Source organism: Oncorhynchus masou, chromosome 19, assembly GCF_036934945.1.
Source record: "Oncorhynchus masou masou isolate Uvic2021 chromosome 19, UVic_Omas_1.1, whole genome shotgun sequence".
NCBI classification, from domain to species: Eukaryota; Metazoa; Chordata; class Actinopteri; order Salmoniformes; family Salmonidae; genus Oncorhynchus; species Oncorhynchus masou.
Genome location: NC_088230.1, coordinates 12,744,495 through 12,766,570, shown reverse-complemented (window position 1 = coordinate 12,766,570; position 22,076 = coordinate 12,744,495). Strand labels below are relative to the sequence as shown.

Below are 22,076 nucleotides of genomic sequence, written 5' to 3'. Positions count from 1 at the left end.
ACGTTAAGACAGTGAGCATGAGAAATGTTCTCCACTTCCTGCCCAGCAGGGGGTCCAATCGCAAACTTACACACTCAGAATTGTATCTGTCAGTAGTGAAATGATTATCTAATCCACTTCATAATTCTCGTTTCTCCATGTTCTCCATCTCTGCATGGAGATATCATTATTATTTCAACATAAATACCACAATTAGCATCTAAGATTCCTGTTGATGAACAGTCATATCAGTCTAATTGATGCCTGGCCTTATAGACCATGCTGATTGATCAATCAGGAAATTATCGATCTTGGTAGTAGGATAGTGTGTTAGGTTATCCCTATCACTGAGAGTTTCATTGCATCCCAAATGGCACCCTATTCACTATATGGGTCTTTTGACCAGGGTTTGACCTGGTCAAAAGTAGTACACTATATAGGAAATAAGAAGACATTTGGGACACAGGCGTTGTGTATATGAACATGGAAATGTAATTTATACAGCTCTGTGGACGTGGCTTGTTCTATAAAGCAGGCAGACAGGCATTCAGGCATTCAGTTACTGTTCGATTGAACGTTGGAATGGGCAAAACAAGTAAGCGACTTTGAGTATTGTCGGCTCATCTGTGCCAGGTGTGCCTGATCCAGTATCTCAGAAACGTCTGTCCTCCTGGGCTTTTCACCCACGACCGTCTCGAGGGTTTACCGAAAATGGTGCGACAAACATAAAACAATCCAGTCAGTGGCAGTTCTGTGGGTGAAAATGGCAAGAATTGTGCAAGCCAACAGGCAGGCCACAAACAAACATAATGGTGCAGTACAACAGTGGTGTGCAGAACGGCATCTCAGAACGTACAACTCGTCAATCCTCGTCTCGGATGGACATTGCAGCAGATGATCACACAGGGTTCCACTCCTATCAGCTAAAAACAAGAAGAAGCAGCATCTGTGGGCACGCATTCACGAACACTGGACAATGGAGGAGTGGAAAAACATGGCCTGGTCTGAAGAATCACAGTTCATGTTGCGCCATAGTGATGGCAGTCAGAATTTGGCGTAAGCAGCATGAGTCCATGGATCCATTCCGCCTGGTGTCAACAGTACAGGCTTGTGGCGTTGGTGTACCGCCATCCAATCTGCATCAACTGTGTGATGCCATTGCGTCAGCATGGACCAACATCCCTGTGGAACGTTTCCGACTTGTAGAATCCATGCCCTGGAGAATTCAGGCTGTTCTGGAGGCAAAGTGGTCCGACCCGACACTAGATGGGTGTACCTTATAAACTGTGTGCTGAGTGTATATACGGCCCAGTTTAAACATATGGAGAGGTAACATATACAGCCCAGTATGAACATATGGAGATAATATATATACAGCCCAGTATGAACATATGGAGATCATATACACTAAGTGTACAAAACATTAGGGACACCTTCCTAATATTGAGTTGCACCCCCTTTTGCCCTCAGAACCGCCTCATTTCATTGGGGAATGGACTCCACAAGGTGTCGAAAGCGTTCCACAGGGATGCTGGACCATGTTGACTCCATTGCTTCCCACAGTTGTGTCAAGTTGGCTGGTAGTGGATATCTGCTCCGAATAGCTCGTTCCAGCTCATCCCACAGATGCTCAGTTGGATTGAGATCTGATGACTGGGCAGGCCACTGCAGTAAACTGAATTAACTGTCATGTTTGTGGAACCATTATAAAATATCTATTCGTAGATGGATACACTGCTGCCATGAAGGGATGCACCTGATTGGCAATGCTGTTCAGATACCTTGTGGCATTCAAACATTGCTCCACTTTTATCAAGGGGTCACGAAAACACACCCCACACCAGGGGTGTCAAAGTCAAATGGACGGAGGGCCAAATAAAAAATTTAGCTACAAGCCGAGGGCCGGACTGTTCGAATGTTCATTGAAAAATTTTTAAATGACGCATATAGTCTAGTGAACCTAATTGAACCTACTGAAAACCTAACAAATATATTCCAATATGATCAGATAAATAAAGCAATATTTTCTTATGGCTCTGTCAGTAATCTTTAATTTTCAACAGACACAAAAGACAAATTTCCTTTATATAAAAATCCCCATAACATGAACATTAAATGAAAGAAACCGGTATTCAAGGCACCATCAGTAGCCTATATTTTCTATTTTAGCAAAAGTGGGCTAAATTTACTTCAAAGAAAAAAACAATAATAGCAATTTTCTATCATCCACTCAACTGAAATATTTTTAAAATATAATTGGATTGAAATACAATAAAATAAAGTGCAAAAATCTATTAATCAAAAACAACACTTTGTTTAAGGAGAAGTAACATGCAGTGAAAACAAATATTAAACTTTAACTTTTAAACTTGAACTGAGTAAAAACTCTAAATATGTGATTGCACAGTAATGTTCACTTGTTTGAGGTTGAGGGTGATACTTGGTGGTGTCCCATCTTTTCCACAAGTTCATCAATGTTCGGGGTAAGGCTCTGAGCTGAGGAAATCCTCAGAATTGAGTGGAGGTGTTCAGCAGTAAGTCGACTTCTGTGTGATGTTTTGTTCAGGTTCATCAAAGAAAAAGTTGTTCACACAGGTATGTGCTGCCAAACATAGACAACGTTTGAGCAGCCTGGATGCGCAGCTGGGGCATTGTGTCGGGGAGGAAACCGAACTCCGCAGCACCCACTGCCGCATATTTTGCCCTCAGTGCATCATTGCATTGGAGGTCAATCAACTCCATTTGGAGGTTTGGTGGTGAGCTTTCCACGTCAACAGCAAATGGGTTACCGTTAGCAGTTCCAACCTGCTTTTTTGTGCTTCAAAGTCAGCAAATCGGCGTCGAAAGTCAGCGGCAAGCATACCTATTTTATCAGCCAACTGTGCGCTCGGGAACGCACTGGTAGAGAGCTTCTCTTTCATGGTCTGGCAGCTGGGAAAGTGGCTCAAATTTTCTTTCCGCATCTGCGTCTCCCACAGAGTCAGTTTGGTTTTAAATGCCTTCACTGTACTGTACATATCAGAGATGACATGATCCCGACCCTGCAGCTGCAAGTTCATTGCATTCAGATGACTCGTAATGTCACACAGAAAAGCCATTTCACACAGAAACATTTCGTCTCGGAGTTGTGTTGTGTCTTTCCCTTTGCTGTCCAAGAACAGACAAATCTCCTCACGAAGCTCCATCTTTGAAGCACCTTTCCCTGGCTTAGCCATCGCACCTCTGTGTGATAAGGCAAATCACCATGCTCCGTTTCTAACTCCGTCAGAAATGCCTTGAACTGGCGGTGATTCAAACCTTTGGCTCTGATAAAGTTAACTGTGCGCGTGATGATGCTCATTACATGCTCCATTTTCAAGGCTTTACCGCACAACGCTTCCTGGTGTATGATACAATGATAAGCTGTCAGCTCACCTGTCGCGTTTTCCTCTTGCATCTTTTCCCGTATCTTCGCCACCAGTCCGCTCCTGTGTCCACACATCGCAGGTGCTCCGTCGGTTGTCAAACCCACGAGTTTTTCCCAAGGCAGCTCCATCTCATTTACACATCTTGACACCTCTTCATACAAATCATGCCCCGTAGTTGTGCCATGCATAGGACGTAAAGCCAAAAACTCCTCTGTCACGCTTAGGCTGGAGTCCACTCCGCGGATGAAAATTGACAACTGGGCAATGTCAGAAATGTCGGTGCTCTCATCCACAGCCAAGGAATATGCAATGAAATCTTTTCCCTTTTTCACAAGCTGCTCTTTTAGATTGATGGACAACTGGTCTACTCTCTCGGCAATGGTGTTTCTGCTCAGACTCACATTTAAAAAGAGTTGCCTTTTTTCTGGGCAAACTTCGTCACAAACTTTAATCATGCAGTTTTTGATGAAATCCCCCTCCGTAAATGGCCGGGCTGATTTAGCGATCTCTTCTGCCAAAATAAAACTGGCCTTGACAGCAGCCTGGCCTTGTGATTTGGCTTTTTTGAACAGAGCCTGTCGAGATTTGAGGCCTCGTTTTAATTCCTCTGCCTTTTGTAGCCTTTGTTCCATGTCCATATTCTTGTTTTTGTCCGCGTGTTTCGTTTCATAATGTCGTCACCGTTGCATTGTGGGAAATGTAGTATTGGTGCGTGTAAAAGATCTGCGGGCTGCCGGCTTGCTGCGGTCTGCGGGCCGGTTCTAATAATAAATCAAGATCATCCCAGGGGCCGTAAAAAACCTTCTCGCGGGCCGGATGTGGCCCGCGGGCCTTGACTCTGACATATGTGCCCCACACCGTCACACCACCACCACCAGCCTGCAGTTTTGACACGACAATACCCTAGTCCTCCCATCAGCATGAAACAGCAGGAACCGGGATTCATCACACCAGGCAATGTTTTTCCAACTCTCCAGTGTCAAGTGTTTTTGTTCCTTAACCCACTGAATCCCCAGTTTGTTGTTGTTTGCTTAAAGAAGTGGAACTCTGTAAGGTCCTTGTCTGCCATACCTCATTCTTGTTAAGGTACGACAAGTTGTGCATTATTTTATGGGTCTTTGGGCACCAATGTTGTACTGGACTGTCAGTTGACTAACTGTAGCCTGTCTGTTGCGCTGCACAATTAGCATCAGCCTCCATTGTCCATTTCATCAATGACCTGTTTTTGACCACTGGCCTGCCATTGGCTGGATGATCTTTGGGTGGTGGACCATTATTGAAACACACAGGAAACTGTTGAGCATGAAAAACCAAGCAGTGCTGCTGTTCTTGACACACTCAAACCGTTGCGCTTGGCGCCTACTACCATACCACGTTCAAAGGCACTTAAATATTTTGTCTTGCCCATTCACCCTCTGAATGGCACACATACACAATGTCTCAATTGTCTAAAGGCTTAAAAAATATATTCTTTAACCTGTCTCCTCCCCTTCATCTACGCTGATTGAAGTGGATTTAACAGGTGACATCAATAAGGGATCCTAGCTTTCACCTGGATTCACCTGTTCAGTCTTCGTCATGGAAATAGCAGGTGTTCTTAATGTTTTCTACTCAGTGTATACGGCCCATAATGACTCTGATCCGCACTGCAGTAAGCAGTTAAACTCTGACTTTACTAGTGCAAGACTACATAATACAGTATGAATCTGGAGTTAATCAGCCATGAAATTGGGTTGAATTAAAATGATCTGCCTTGGTACGAGTCTATGTTATAGCGGGAGTTAACTCATATTCTATCTTAAAGTAATAGTTTTCTGTGCAAAAACTAACTACACTTTCAATGCTCTAGTTTGATAACGCTTCTGAAAGCAAATTCAGGAGGGACTCGAACCAGTGAACATGTGGCTTTAAGACCGTGAGATCAAGAGATCAGTAACCTATGTACTACAGCCATGATCGCTACTCTGTCATTCTTTCCACGCAAGTCTCAACGTATCTTCACGTTTGTTAATACGAACAAAGCACAAAAACAAGAACCAGCAGCACTGAGATTCCAGCAGTTTAATATAATCAAGTGAACAGCAGACACCCTGAGTAACAGCTGCAGAGATCCTCCACTCCCCCAGTGCAGATCAATCAATCAATCAATCAATCAAATGTATTTATAAAGCCCTTCTTACATCAGCTGATGTCACAAAGTGCTGTATAGAAACCCAGCCTAAAACCCCAAACAGCTAGCAATGCAGGTGTAGATGCACGGTGGCTAGGAAAAACTACCTAGAAAGTCCAGACCCCCGGAAGAAACCTAGAGAGGAACCAGGCTATGATGGGTGGCCAGTCCTCTTCTGGATGTTCAAATGTTCATAGATGACCAGCAGGGTCAAATAATAATAATCCCAGTGGTTGTCGAGGGTGCAACAGGTCAGCACCTCAGGAGTAAATGTCAGTTGGATTTTCATAGCCAATCATTCAGAGTATATCTACCGCTCCTGCTGTCTAGAGAGTTGAAAACAGCAGGTATTGGACAGGTAGCAGGTCCAGTGAACAGGTCAGGGTTCCATAGCCGCAGGCAGAACAGTTGAAACTGGAGCAGCAGCACGGCCATATGGACTGGGGACAGCAAGGAATCATCAGGCCAGGTAGTCCTGAGGCATGGTCCTAGGGCTCAGGTCCTCCAAGAGGGAGAAAGAAGTAAAGAAAAAAAGAGAGACTGTAGAGACAAGCACTGGAGTAATATGATCACATTTTTGGGGTTCTAGTCAAGATTCTAGCAGCTGTGTTTAGCACTAACTGAAGTATATTTACTGCTTTATCCGGGTAGCAGGAAAGTAGAGCATTGCAGTAGTCTAACCTAGACGTGACAAAAGCATGGATTCATTTTTGGACAGAAAGTTTCTGATTTTTGCAATGTTACATAGATGGAAAAAAAGGCTGTCCTTGAAACAGTCTTGATATGTTCGTCAGATTCACTAGATGTCTGCCCTGGCTCTTCCCAGCCTGTGTCTCACACCTCTGTAGGTGAAGTGGAAGGTGGCTAAGTGTTTATCACTAAGTGGTTAAACCAGACCACTGATAGACTCCCTGACAACTATGTTTGTGCTATCTATCTCTCCCTGAGCCCTTGGCAGGAATATCCACATATGTCTGCCCACTGGTGGGTGAGCTACAAAGACCTTATCCTGTCTGCCACATCAAGTCTACATATCATCACCATAAACCCCCCTTCCTCCCAGCTTCCCCCTTCCTCCAAAGGTATTTAGCATACTCTGCATGCCTGGCCTAAACCCTTGTTGGAATACACTCTCAGCCAAGGAACAGCATTCGCTTTTTAGCATTAGCCATTCAGCTGTTATTGTGTAGGTGCTATCTACAGTTAGCGGCGTCACTAACGATATCGATGCGAGCTAACATTGGCCTTACACGTGCCACTACTAAAGGCCATTGTTTGCATGCGTGTGGCTATGCTAGAAGACGGAGCTTGCCTAAATATGTGAGTAAGCAGATGGGAAGATGGGAGTCTGTCTCTTCCCCTCTCTCTCCCTGTGAGTGCTCATCCAATTGATGCTTGATGTTCAAAGGCAGGCAGCCGAATCCCAAAGCTGCTCCTGGCTCTGTCTCCATCTGCACTGGGGGAGTAAAGGATCTCTGGAGCTGTTACTCGGGGTGTCTTCTGTCCACTTGATTACATTGAATTGCTGGAATCTCAGTGCTGCCGGTTCCTGTTATTGCGCTTTTTTTAGTGGTGATCTATTATGTGTTTCTGCCTCTGATCACCATCGTTCGTATGAAAAAACATGAAGATACGTAGAGACTCTGGACTCTCCCTTTCTGAGACAGTCCGTTTGAGAGAACTTTTTGTTGTCATGCATGTGTTGAATGTTGGATGTCGCCCCTAAGAGACCATGACACAACATCCGGACAATTTTAGGCGACCATTTTCTGAGGTCCCATGGATGTCCTCATAACTCATTATTGTTTGCTGGGAACTATTGCAGATTCTATATTTAACACTAGGGCCTAATTGAGCCAAGTAGTACATAAAAAAATATATATTTTGTTAAGTTATTAAATGATTGGTTGGAGTTCTTACATTATTCATACAGTTGTTACACACCGGTTAGTGATTTTTTTAAATGTGTATTTATATAAACTTTATTTAACTAGGCACGTCAGTTAAGATCAAATTCTTATTTACAATGACGGCCTAGGAACAGTGAGTTAACTGCCTTGTTCAGGGGCAGAACAACAGATTTTTACCTTGTCAGCTCGGGGTTTCGATCTAGCAACCTTTTGGTTACTGTGATAACCACCGGTTAATGTAATAGCTTATTACATTTACCGGAAAAAGTTATTACATTAACTGTTCAACATTTTAATACATTTACCGGCAAGTAATTAAATCCAAAAGTTATTACATTTACTGTTGTTACATGGTACTTCTTCAAACAGGCTGGAGTGTCTTGTGCTTCAATTCATAGCTATTTCCTCTCCTGTAAGAGCTGGCAGGAACAATGCATTTGCCAAAGTGACTGATGGTATTCTCTCTGAAATAGCACATACACTGCCTTCAGAAAGTATTTGCACATTATGTTTGAATGACTACATCATCTCTGTAGCCCACACATACAATTATCTGTAAGGTCCCTCAGTCGAGCAGTACATTAGAAGCAAAGATTTAACCACAAAGACCAGGTAGAGTTTCCAATGTCTCACAAAGAAGGGCACCTATTGGTAGATGGTTAAAAAAAAGCAGACATTGAATATCACTTTGAGCATGGTGAAGTTATTAATTACACGTTGGATGGTGTATCAATACACCCAGTCACTACATAGATACAGGCATCTCATAACTCACAGGCCAATGGTGACTCTAGAACAGTTACAGAGTTGAATGGCTTTTTGATAGAAGAAAACTGAGGATGGACCAACAACATTGTGGTTACGCCACAATACTAACCTAAATGACAGAGTGAAAAGAAGGAAGCCTGTACAGAATACAAATATTCCAAAACATGCATCCTGTTTGCAATAAGGCACTAAAGTAAAACTGCAAAAAATATGGCAAAGAAATTAACTTTATATCATGAATACAACACAAATACAACACATCACCGAGTACCACTCTTCTTATTGTCAAGCATGGTGGTGGCTCCATCAGGTTATGGGTATGCTTGTCATCGGCAAGGACCAGGATAAAAAATAAATGGAATAGAGCTAAGCAACGGCAAAACGCTAGAGGAAAACCTGGTTCAGTCTGCTTTCCAACGGACTCCAGGTGTCACGCCTTGACCATAGAGAGCCATTTTTTCTCTATGGTATAATAGGTCAGGGCGTGAATAGGGGGCGATCTAGTATTTCTATGTCTATGTTGTGTTCTAGTTTCTTTTCTATGTTGGTGTTTTGTATGAGTCCCAATTAGAGGCCGCTGGTAATCGTTGTCTCTAATTGGGGATCATATTTAAGTTATTTTTCCCACCTATGTTTGTGGGATCTTGTTTATGTTTAGTTGCCTGTTGGCACTTCACTGACTTCACGTTTCGTTCTGTCTTTATTGTTTTGTGCGTTTCACTAATAAATATGTGGGAACCATATCACGCTGCACCTTGGTCTGATGATTCTAACGACGATCGTGACACCAGGAGACAAATTCCCCTTTCAACAGTACAATAACCTAAAACACAAGACCAAATACACACTGGAGTTGCTTACTTAGACGACATAGAATGTTCCTGAATTGCCTAGTTACCGTTTTGACTTAAATCAGCTTGAAAAGCTATTACAAGACTTGAAAATGGCCGTCTAGCAATGATCAACAACCAACTCGACAGAGGTTGAATAATTTTTTTATAATAATGTGCAAGTGTTTTACAATCCAGGTGTCCACAGTTGTTCATTTGTAAAGATATGAGTGTATTCCTTTGCCTGATGCCTGATGAAGGTCTGGGATTTTAGTTCTGGGTTAGAAAGGCTAACACTTTCTAAGTATAGCTACAGTGGGGACTCCTTCTCATGCCCTAATAGTTGTTTTGTTTTCTACAGACTTTAATTCACGAGGTTGTTCCTATTCATTTGAGAGAAAATCAAGGGAACGAGAGAGAGAAACCCTATGAATTTAGTCTTTGATTTATGGCGCGCAATTTCAAATGGGAGACCCAAATTAAAAGTGTTTCGAATTCACCAGCACGTTAAATTAAATATCTACCGAACAGATTCTAATTTGATCACCAAGCTGTTTCAATTTCATTAGCCAGGTTCCTAATGGTCTTTCACAGCACTGTATTCCATCGAGCACAAATCCTATTTAGTGTTTTTTTTAATGAGTTCCTGTCGTGCTGGCCACGTGTTAGATCCAAGCAGCGCTGTGTGAGGTTCACAGCCCAGGCACTCACTGTGTGTGGTGTGTGTGTCTGTGTGTGTCTCTCCGCCGAATTCCTGCTCTCCCTAATGGACCAGTAGACCCACTGTGGCTTAATGGAAATAAAGGATGAAATAAAACTCATAATTGAACACAGAGGCCTCCTAAACATCAGTCCAATTGTTTGTATTAATATTTAATAGATGGTTCCTGTCTTTTGTTGGAGTTAATGTTGCCATGAATAACGATGGATGCAGATGGTTGGATGCAGATGGGAAAATGCAGATGGCTGGATGCAGATGGATGGATGCAGATGGATAGATGCAGATGGGTGGATGCAGATGGATGGATGCAGATGGATGGATGCAGATGGATGGATGCAGATGGATGGATGCAGATGGATGGATGCAGAACTCGTGTGCTGTGTGGTCCGTCGAGCCAAACCGCGCTTGCATTCGGCCTGATTACTGTGTTGACGGTGCATTCTACATTGTATTGGTGTGGTGTGTGTGTGTGTGCGTGCGTGTCAGCGGTGCATTCTGCATTCTAATAATGAGAGATGGAGAGCAGGTCTGGGCCGGACAGCAGTAGAGATTCATCACTGACGGGGTTGTTTTACTAGGTTTCTGGTTTTTTTTTGTGTAGTTTTGCCGTGTCCGTAATAATCCCTACAGCCATTACAGCTAAGCAGGAAAAACATTTGAAAATGGAAAATGCTTTGGAAATGTGCATAAAATAGCAGGACTAAAGTACTGGGTGGGTCGTGCTGTGGGTCATTTCCTATCAGTCTGGACTTTGTGTAGTCTCAATTGTCAAAGACGTACATGTTGGTATGTACTGTACATTATGGAGAGCAGTATCATTTCAAACTCCTCGAGCACCTGTACTCCAAACTTGAGCACTCTAAGCCAGAGAGAGGACAACATATTTGGGATGATTAAGACCAGTGAGTGTTTCATCCTGACGACACCGACCTAGATGAAAGTGATATCATCGTCTCTGGGGTAGCATTGACAAATGTTTTCACCAGGCCCTCCACCATTAGTGTCTGGGACAATTACTGTGTGTGTCTGTGTGTGTCTGTGTGTCTGTGTGTCTGTGTGTGTGTGTGTGTGTGTATAAATAATGCACAAAGCTGACCCTGCTGAAGTCATAGGAGGATCAAAGAGGAGCAGGTCTCTGCCTTCCTTTGACATTGAGCCTGGAGAGAGTGTCTAAGCCATTACCTTTCACAACGCTGCTTCCTGCTCATGTTTAAATTAAATATTCACTGATGTGTTTTTTTTATGTAGACTAGCCGGGGTTAGAGGCTAACGTTGACTGGCACTCCTGAGCATTTAACACACTCTGCTAATGGACTTCTAGGCATTAGCTAATCAATTACCAGGCTGTATTAAGTAAAGAGGACATTTTGTTCTTTTCCTTACCGTGGAGTGGATCTGTTCCTTCGTTCCTGCTTCTCCTGTGTGAATATTTTAGGAACTTTTGGGGGTGTAGAATGAACCTGAAGAACTCAAATCCCTTTGAATTTGAATTCAGGTGCGGCTAAGTTTGGTTCAATTTCGGGAGTCTTATTGAGTCTTGAAATTTCAGGAATGATAAAGATGATCAGAGTTTTACTGCATCATCCTCATTGACCTAGACAATGGAGTTGCCATGGACACTATTACCAAGGACACAGAGCAGAGTAGGCCATAGGATAATGTCATCACAGGAAATAATTCACCCTACACTCATCGCCGGGATGCTACAAATGGTCCTGTCATCTTCGAGTTATCTCTGTCAATTACCTCAGATAAATGTCTTGTTGTTGTGAAGGCCATGAGCATCAATCATCCATCACATGTTCGTCCTCAATCTTCACATCGACCTACTTCCCTGTACCGCTCTCTGAATACCTCCCAAAATGGCAACCTATTATTCCCTATTGGACCTGGTCGAATGTAGTGCACTGCACAGGGAATAGGGTGGCATTTGGGACAAACCCTGTGTGTGGTCCTTGATACTGTTCTGATGTGTGGTGGGCCCTGACCACAACACCCTCATTTTAGTTCTGCTGCCCTGCATGATGTCAGGTGGAGGTTGTATGTGATGTCAGCTTCCTCACCGGGATGGTACAGTTTGATACGGGATTCTCTGGATCTTCTGGATCCTAGTTGGGAGTTTGGCTTAGAGCCAGTTGATGTAATTCAGATGTTAATACTGACTATCCTAAGGATGTATGACAGGGTTTGCTATGTGATACCTTGGTGGGTTTAGAAGACGTTCATTAAATGGTCACAAATGGAGACCTCAGTAGGCTACAAATCTCCATGCACCAGCCACTTCACTAAGAATACATTACACACAAAAAAATATATTTTTAGAAAAAAAAGGTTTTATTTAACCTTTATTTAACGAGGCAAGTCAGTTAAGAACAAATTCTTATCTGCAATGATGGTCTATTAAAAGGCAAAGTCCTCCTGCGGGGACGGGGGCTAAAATATGAAATAATAATATTGGACAAAACACATGTCACGACAAGAGACACCACAAAACTACGTAAAGAGAGACAACACATCACTACGTAAAGAGAGACACCACAACACTACATAAAGCAAAACACCACAACACTACATAAAGAGAGACACCACAACACTACATAAAGAGAGACAACACATCACTACGTAAAGAGAGACACAACAACACTACATAAAGAGAGACACCACAACACTACATAAAGAGAGACACCACAAGACTACATAAAGAGAGACAACACATCACTACGTAAAGAGAGACAACACATCACTACGTAAAGAGAGACACAACAACACTACATAAAGAGAGACACCACAACACTACATAAAGAGAGACACCACAACACTACATAAAGAGAGACAACACATCACTACATAAAGAGAGACAACACATCACTACGTAAAGAGAGACACAACAACACTACATAAAGAGAGACACCACAACACTACATAAAGAGAGACACCACAACACTACATAAAGAGAGACAACACATCACTACGTAAAGAGAGACAACACATCACTACGTAAAGAGAGACACCACAACACTACATAAAGAGAGACACCACAACACTACATAAAGAGAGACACCACAACACTACATAAAGAGAGACATCACAACACTACATAAAGAGAGACACCACAACACTACATAAAGAGAGACACCACAACACTACATAAAGAGAGACACCACAACACTACATAAAGAGAGACACCACAACACTACATAAAGAGAGACACCACAACACTACATAAAGAGAGACACCACAACACTACATAAAGAGAGACACCACAACACTACATAAAGAGAGACACCACAGCACTACGTAAAGAGAGACACCACAGCACTACGTAAAGAGAGACACCACAACGCTACGTAAAGAGAGACACCACAACACTACGTAAAGAGAGACACCACAACACTACATAAAGAGAGACACCACAACACTACATAAAGAGAGACACCACAACACTACATAAAGAGAGACACCACAACACTACATAAAGAGAGACACTACACCACTACATAAAGAGAGACACCACAACACTACATAAAGCGAGACACCACAACACTACATAAAGAGAGACAACACTACATAAAGAGAGACAACACTACATAAAGCGAGACACCACAACACTACATAAAGCGAGACACCACAAAACTACATAAAGAGAGACAACACTACATAAAGAGAGGCACCACAACACTACATAGAGACACCACAACACTACATAAAGAGAGACACCACACGACTACATAAAGAGAGACACCACAGCACTACATAAAGCGAGACACCACAACACTACATAAAGCGAGACACTACAACACTACATAAAGAGAGACAACACTACATAAAGAGAGACAACACTACATAAAGAGAGACACTACACTACATAAAGAGAGACACTACAACACTACATAAAGAGAGACACTACAACAAAGAGAGACACACTACACCAACACTACATAAAGAGAGACACTACAACACTACATAAAGAGAGACACTACAACACTACATAAAGAGAGACAACACTACATAAAGAGAGACACTACAACACTACATAAAGAGAGACAACACCACATAAAGAGAGACACTACATAAAGAGAGACACTACATAAAGAGAGACACCACAACACTACATAAAGAGAGACAACACATCACTACGTAAAGAGAGACACTACATAAAGAGAGACACAACACTACAACACTACATAAAGAGAGAGACACCACAACACTACATACATAAAAGAGAGACACTACAACACTACTACATAAAGAGAGACCACAACACTACATAAAGAGAGACAACAACACTACAACATACATAAAGAGAGACACTACAACACTACATAAAGAAGATAAAGAGAGACACCACAACACTACATAAAGAGACACCACAACACTACATAAAGACACCACAACACTACATGAAGACAACACTACAACACTACATAAAGAGAGACAACACTACATGAAACCACAACACTACATGAAGAGACACCACAACACTACGTAACGCGAGACACCACACTACATAAAGAGAGACACCACAACACTACATAAAGAGAGACACTACACAGACAACACACCACAACACTACATAAAGAGAGACACTACATAAAGAGAGACACACAACACTACATAAAGAGAGACACCACAACACTACATAAAGAGAGACACCACAACACTACATAAAGAGAGACAACACTACATAAAGAGAGACACCACAACACTACATAAAGAGAGACACCACAACACTACACTACATACATAAAGAGAGACACCACAACACTACATAAAGAGAGACACCACAACACTACATAAAGAGAGACATAAAGAGAGACACTAAAACACTACATAAAGAGAGACACAAAACTACACCACTACATAAAAAGAGACACACAACACTACATAAAGAGAGACAACACTACATAAAGAGACACCACAACACTACATAAAGAGAGACACCACACACAACACTACATAAAGAGAGACAACTACATACTACATAAAGAGAGACACCACAAACTACATAAGAGAGACAACACTAATAAAGAGAGACACCACAACACTACATAAAGCGAGACACCACAACACTACATAAAGAGACAACAGTACAAAAGAGAGACAACACTACATAAAGAGACACCACAACACTACATAAAGACACCACAAAACTACATAAAGAGAGACAACCACAACACTACACTACATAAAGAGAGACACCACAGCATAAAGAGAGACACCACAACACTACATAAAGAGAGACACCACAACACACATAAAGAGAGACACACTACATAAAGAGAGACAACACTAAAACACTACATAAAGAGAGACACTACAACACTACATAAAGAGAGACCACACTACATAAAGAGAGACAACACTACATAAAGAGAGACACCACCACACTACATAAAGAGAGACACCACAACACTACATAAAGAGAGACAACACTACATAAAGAGAGACAACACATAAAGAGAGACATAAAAAGAGACACAACACTACATAAAGAGACGAGACACCACAACACTACATAAAGAGAGACAACACTACATAAAGAGAGACACCACAACACTACATAAATAAAGAGAGACACCACAACACTACATAAAGAGAGACAACACTACACAACACTACATAAAAAGAGAGACACTACACCACTACATAAAGAGAGACACTACAACACTACATAAAGAGAGACACCACAACACTACATAAAGAGAGACAACACTACATAAAGAGAGACACCACAACACTACATAAAGAGAGACACCACAGCACTACATAAAGAGAGACACCACAACACTACATAAGGAGAGACACCACAACACTACATAAAGAGAGACACCACAACACTATACAAAGAGAGACCTAAGACAACAACATAGCATGACAGCAGCACATGACAACACAGCATGGTAGCAACACCACATGACAACAACATGGTAGCAACACAACATGGCATCAGCACAACATGGTAACTGCACAAAACATGGCACAAACAGTATTGGGCACAGTCAACAGCACAAAGTCAAGAAAGTAGAGACAACAATACATCATGCAAAGTAGCCACAACTGTCAGTAAGAGTGTCCATGGTTGAGTCTTTGATTGAAGAGATGGAGATAAAACTGTCCAGTTTAGTGTTTGTTGCAGCTCCTTCCAGTCGCTACTTCCAGTCGCTACTAACGAACTGAAAAGAGGAGCTACCCAGGGATGCATGTGCTTTGGGGACCTTTAACAGAATGTGACTGGCAGAACGGGTGTTGTATGTGGAGGATGAAGGCTGCAGTAGGTTTCTCAGGCAGGAAGTGAGGCCTAAGAGGGTTTTATAAATAAGCATCAACCAGTGGGTCTTGTGACGGGTATACAGAGATGACCAGTTCACAGAGGAGGATAGAGTGCAGTGATGTGTTAAGGAGCATTGGTAGCACATCTGATGGCTGAATGGTAAAGGACATCTAGCTTCTCGAGAGCACCCTTACCTGCCGATCTATAAATTACATCTCGGTAATCTAGCATGGGTAGGATGGTCATCTGAATCAGGATTAGTTTGCCAGCTGGGGTGAAAGAGGAGCGATTACGATAGATAAAACCAAGTCTAGATTTAACTTTAGCCTGCAGCTTTGATATTTGCTGAGAGAAGGACAGTGTACCATCTAGCCATACTCCCAAGTACTTGTATGAGGTGACTAACTCAACCTCGAAACCCTTAGAGGTAGTAATCACACTTTGTGTATTTGTAAATGCAAAATCCTGTCCTATATGTCTTCCATAGTGTGGGGGCTACAGTTGCAGGCCTATAGACATGCAACATCTGCTCTCGGCTTCAACAAAATGACCGTTCACCATCCTAGAGGATGGAGTCTATTGGAATAATACCCATCTTTGTATAGTGACAGTCTGGGCTGTGATATGTCTATGGCCTGGAGAGTCCTGGATATATTGATGCTTTAGCAAAATGACCAATTCCCCATCTAGGGAATGTAGTCTATTGTATATCTGTCTGGCAGGGCTGTGATGTGAATGCTGTCTGTGTTACGGGCCTGGAGAGGGCTCCGAGAGGCCTGGAGAGTCAGGCTGCTGTGCTGCTCTGAGTGATTGGCTGCCTAGGGGCGCTGCTTGTGCTGAAGGCATTGATCGGAGGCCGGGTGAATTGGATTGTGGTTCTGATTACCAGTGTCAGTATGTGGAGGGACCACGTGGGACCGGGCACTTGGTGGCGGAGCAGAGCTCTTCATGTGCTGCTCTTCTCTGACCGTAACCGTGTTTTTGTTTTATCAGTCTTACTTACCCGCACCTCCATCACTTACTGACACACACACACACACACACACACACACACACACACACACACACACACACACACACACACACACACACACACTCTCACACACACACTCTCACACACACACACACACACACACACACACACTGACCCCCCCCCCCCCCGATCTCCCGTGGCTTTGTGCTGCCAACGCTGTCTCGCATCTCCATAGGTCCAAAATACAGTGTTAAAATGACCAATGGTTTAGTGGCAGGCAGGTAGTCGAACCTTGGAGGAGAGGACCAGTCAGTGCTGGTGGTAGGAATCACAGTGTGTATATTATCTATGAGCATAACAGCGTTTTAACAAATCACCACAGGAGATAACAGTATAACAGTAGCGTGTTGTGTTGTCGTCTGATGTGTTCTGTTGTGTTGTGACAGTTCAGGGAGATTGAAGCCTCTTGTCTCTGCTGTTTATTGCTGCAGTGTGATGGTATGGATTAGGGCTCAATGCAAGGTTATGCTTTGTTAGGCAGGATTGTGTGTGTATGTGTGATTCTCCTTCCACCTCATGTATTTATTTTCTAGTGCAGGAATATCGGTGGGGGGGGGGTCATCATCTTTTACTGGGAGACCAATAGCCATCCCTTCCCTTCCTTAAGAGACAATGAAGGGCTGTCCCGCCCAGCGACTGACAGGCCAATAAAGAATGTAATTGGAAATGTCAATCACAGCGTTCGCCGTGGCAGTGGAGGGAGGGCAGGCGGTCAGGTGGTTGGCCGCTGGACAGCGGTGTGTGTGTGTGTGTGCGGGGCTTTGAGCACCACAGAGAGCTGAATCCACCGTGCCCTGGGACACTGTTGCACTGTGTCTGTTGTTATTGTTTACAGCGGTGGCTGTGATCTGTCGTTGTTTGTAGATATTTGTAAAGGGAGTAGCGTGAGTGCTGAGCAAAACAACGAAATGTTGGTTATTTTTCATTTTTTGAAACAACTAATTCACCACGCCTACTTGCCCAGTCTGGTTCTCTTTTACACCCGCTACATAAAAGAAACAGAAGAATGCCTGATGGGGAGGGATAGAGAGCAGTTGCTTCGCTAGGTATCTCTAGCTGAAAATACATGGTGTGAGTGATTCATAGTTGGTATTCAGCAGTCATAAAAGTAGGCTTTATTTACTTTGAAGAACTACTAAAATAGTGATTTTGTCAGACAGCATAGGCAGCAGCACTATAAAGAATAGATGACATGTAATGTCTACAAAAATAATCAAATCCGAAACCAAACTTAAAAAGCACTAATCGCTCAGCACTGCATTTGACTTGGCATTGTGGGGGACAGATGGTCTGCCAGTTGATTTGAAGGTCAGAGTAAATGGGGATGTACAGTATAGTGTTTTGCTTTCATCTACACATTTTCTCTTTTTGGGAAAGTTAGTCCATTATTCGATATTCAGAAAACCATAGTGTTCTGTCAATGCACTGGAATGAAGTTGATGTTTAAACTTCCAGTTCAAAGCTTGGTTTGAACCTTGGCTTCAGTAATTAATAGAAGCTCTTACGATCAGATTGGGAGTTAACTGGCCATGCTGCAGAGTTCATGTTCATGTCTCCTCGAGAACGACCTGGCACTTTTAGGAGATGCATTTCCCATGTTTAACTCACTTCCTACTGCATTATCAGCTGAGATGGAAGATTGTTCAAGTGGAGAGCGAGAGAGCGAGAGAGCGAGAGAAAGAGAGAGCGAGAGAGAGAGAAAGAGCAGTGTGCCTTTTTCTTTCATCACAGGACTGAGTGTATTTTAGCACGCAATGTTTGAGATTCTGTGTCAGACCAGTGGAGGCTGCTGAGGGGAGGACGGCTCATAATAATGTCTGGAACGGCGCCAATGGAATGGCGCTCCAACCATTACCACGAGCCCGTCCTCCCCAATTAAGGTGCCACCAACCTCCTGTGTGTCAGACTGTGTGAGACTGTGGGTGCATGGACTAGAGATATACTAGGGTACTCTTGTGGTTTTGTAGACAACTCCTCCAAACATGAGAGAACATAATGTGCTATTTGGACAGTGTACTGGGTTGGTCTTGGTACTGAAATACATACAGAGTAAAACAGCTACCTTTTTGTTAGCAAAGGGCGAGAGCCTCTCAAGGACCTTCAAGGCAGTCCTTTTGAAATACTTTGCATGGAAGGGAAACTAACTAGGCCTGCAACCTTTATCAAGATGTTTCATCTCGAGTTTCGTCTCCTTTCAGAAAGTCAAAGCTGATGATCCAGCTCCATTTTTTACATTTGGCTAGATGGTAGACTGTACACTGTCCTAGAATGGATGCTGACTTCCTCAGTGTTTTCACTGAATGTCAGGTATTGCCACTGTGGTGTTTTCAATTCAATTAAAAGGTGTTGGGTGTTTAGTGGTAGCAGGCAATAGCAAGGGGTTAACAACAATGTCAAGGGTTAGTTAATGGTATGAAGTAGCAGTGGCCATTGTTAAGTAGTGCGCTATAACACACACACACACACACACACACACACACACACACACACACACACTATCGTATATCCTGATTCACTAGCTCTTATCTCTTCACTGATCCATTAACACATCGTGTCATCAGCCCGGTGGGTCAGTGCATCATGTACACACACATGCACCCACGCTCGCATGCACGCACTCACACACACACACACACACACACACACACACACACACACACACACACACACACACACACACACACACACACACACACACACACACACACACACACACACACACACACACACACGGCTGTGTTGTGAGAAATGTCCCCTTGGCTCTGGGCCTTTAAAGCAGGTAATTACACAACCATTCCCAGAGGGGATTAAGACAAATGACATGGAAAACATTGTACCCTTCCACCCCTACTCTTTCTCTTACACCCCCACTCTTTCTCTTAGTATCTCTCTCTCTCTCCATCACTCTCTCTCTTCCTCTTTACCCCTCTCTCTCGATCTCTCTCTAACTCCATCTCTCAATCTTTTATCTCTCTCACTCTCTCTCGTGCTCTCTGTCTCTCTCTTTCTCTCGCCATCCTTGTCTCTCTTTAAAACATTTTCCATGTAACGCCTACGTTCCCATGCATACCCAAGCAGCTCCTATCAAACACGTTGGCAGGTTGTTTAAAATTAGCAAGTTGGCGAGAAAGTAAGTTGCGGTGAGAAACCAATGAGGTTGTTATTTGCCTCTCTCTCTCTCTCTGCCTCTCTCTCTCTCTCGGTCTCTTTCTCTCTCTCTCTCTCTCTCTCTCCCACACACTTTGAGTGATATAACACCACTAACTTTGCCGATAAAAAAAACATATGTGCTGCTACATATGTGATTGGGGAGGGAGAGGCATATGTCCTGGCGTTCGACAGAACATTACTCATCATTAAGTGACTGACCGTTCTGTTACAGCTAACTCTCAACAAATGCAAACAGTTTAATGAACTGTAAGGCTAGGTAGTACAGCTACCAACTATATTGCCTACCTTTGGGGTCTACACCCTTAGGAAAAAAGGTTCAACCTTCCGTAGAACCTAAAAGGCTTCTTCGGCTGTTCTCATGGAAGAACCCTTTTGGGTTCCAGGTAGAACCCTTTCCACAAAGAACCATTTTGTAACCCTTTTTTTCGTAGATTGCATATTAGTGGTATGGACATTGGAATGAGTGGCTTTGTTAGCGTGTCTGTACTAACACACAACCTACAGTCGAATACATGTCCAATAGATGGCTCCAATGTGATTAATATGAGCTCAGAAAGAGGATAGGGGGAGACCTGGGTTAACAAGGTAATGTAGAACTCTGTTGTTCAACTGTTTGGGTTACTGTTGTATAGTCCAGGCTATATAAAGTTGGCCCAGCCTCATTGAATCAAACCCTGCAATCAGTTTACAGCTTCTGCAAACATCTTGATTCCTGGTCTTGGTATCACTGCATTACAAATGCAATGAAGATGATTTGATTGAAGCTCATCGTGGAATTGGTTCTAAGCCAGGAAATGAAGATGGTACTGTTCTGCTAATCTCTGCTATTCTATATGTGGCGTATATCATATTGAAATGTTTTACCAATAGGAAAATATAAATGATCAACCTGAAGACTGCCTGTGGAAGGAAATGGTTGATACTGGTTATAAATGCCTGTTTGTTGTGTGTGTTTGCAATCAGACTACACTGATCTACAAATCAACTTGCATCCCAAATATCTACTCACTATTATGTGATCAAGAGTAATGATTCTCCACCCTCTTCCTAAAACTGATCCTCTCAAACCTGCTGCTTGTTTCTCTTCCGGGTTGCCTGAAAGTTGTTGATGTCTTTTAATACATTTCTGTTTCTTCTTCCCTTTTCTTTCAGACGGAAGGCAAGGTGGGCGTGACCTTCAACATTGGTACATCAGACATCAGTGTGAAGGAGGTAACCATGACGATCAACGACGGGAAGTACCACCTGGTGCGCTTCACCAGGAATGGGGGCAACGCCACTCTGCAGGTGGACAACTGGCCAATCAACGAACACTTCCCCACAGGTACCCACCAATCACCATCTGGCGTCTGTTACACTCAATTTGACCTAGGATCTCTGACCGTTGAACTTGTTGGCTTGTGTTGATGAGAAAATCAGTCCCAATTCACTCACTACCCTTTCCTCTTGGCCCAAACCCTTTGATGTTTGAAGATCTGAGGGCTCTGAATAGGTTTAAGCAGTGTTGGTGGAGATTCCACCATATTGCTTATACCTTACAGATCTGCAAATATCACAGGGTTAGAGCCAATGAGAAGGGTTGGGGATTGAATTGGGAACAAGTGGTAATGTGAAGGGTAGACCTCTGTTAGACCCACTGGACATCACCTGTTTACAAAGGCCAACTGACAAGGATGTTAAGTCAGAATAACAGCATGAGTATGCAGGCCAAGCAAGTCTCCCCCTCGGTGGGCCGATGGACACTTTACTATCCTGCCAAGCACTACAATTTACTGAAGTGTGAACAGATGTGAACTGTTTATTCGCTCTGCCCATT

The 22,076-nt window shown here is 43.0% G+C and overlaps 1 protein-coding gene across 6 annotated transcripts in view; it reads left to right on the top strand.

Annotated features, from left to right (window-relative positions):
* The window catches only part of LOC135505824 (neurexin-3b-like), a 450,362-nt gene that overhangs the window by 359,905 nt on the left and 68,381 nt on the right, over positions 1-22,076 (top strand). For 5 of the 6 annotated variants that reach the window (XM_064924997.1, XM_064924996.1, XM_064924994.1 and 2 more), the window contains one exon: positions 21,413-21,584. In XM_064924997.1, the coding sequence (XP_064781069.1) occupies positions 21,413-21,584 (172 nt within the window). Of the gene's footprint in view, positions 1-21,412; positions 21,608-22,076 lie in introns of all 6 variants that reach the window. The other variant, XM_064924993.1, reaches the window with a different exon arrangement.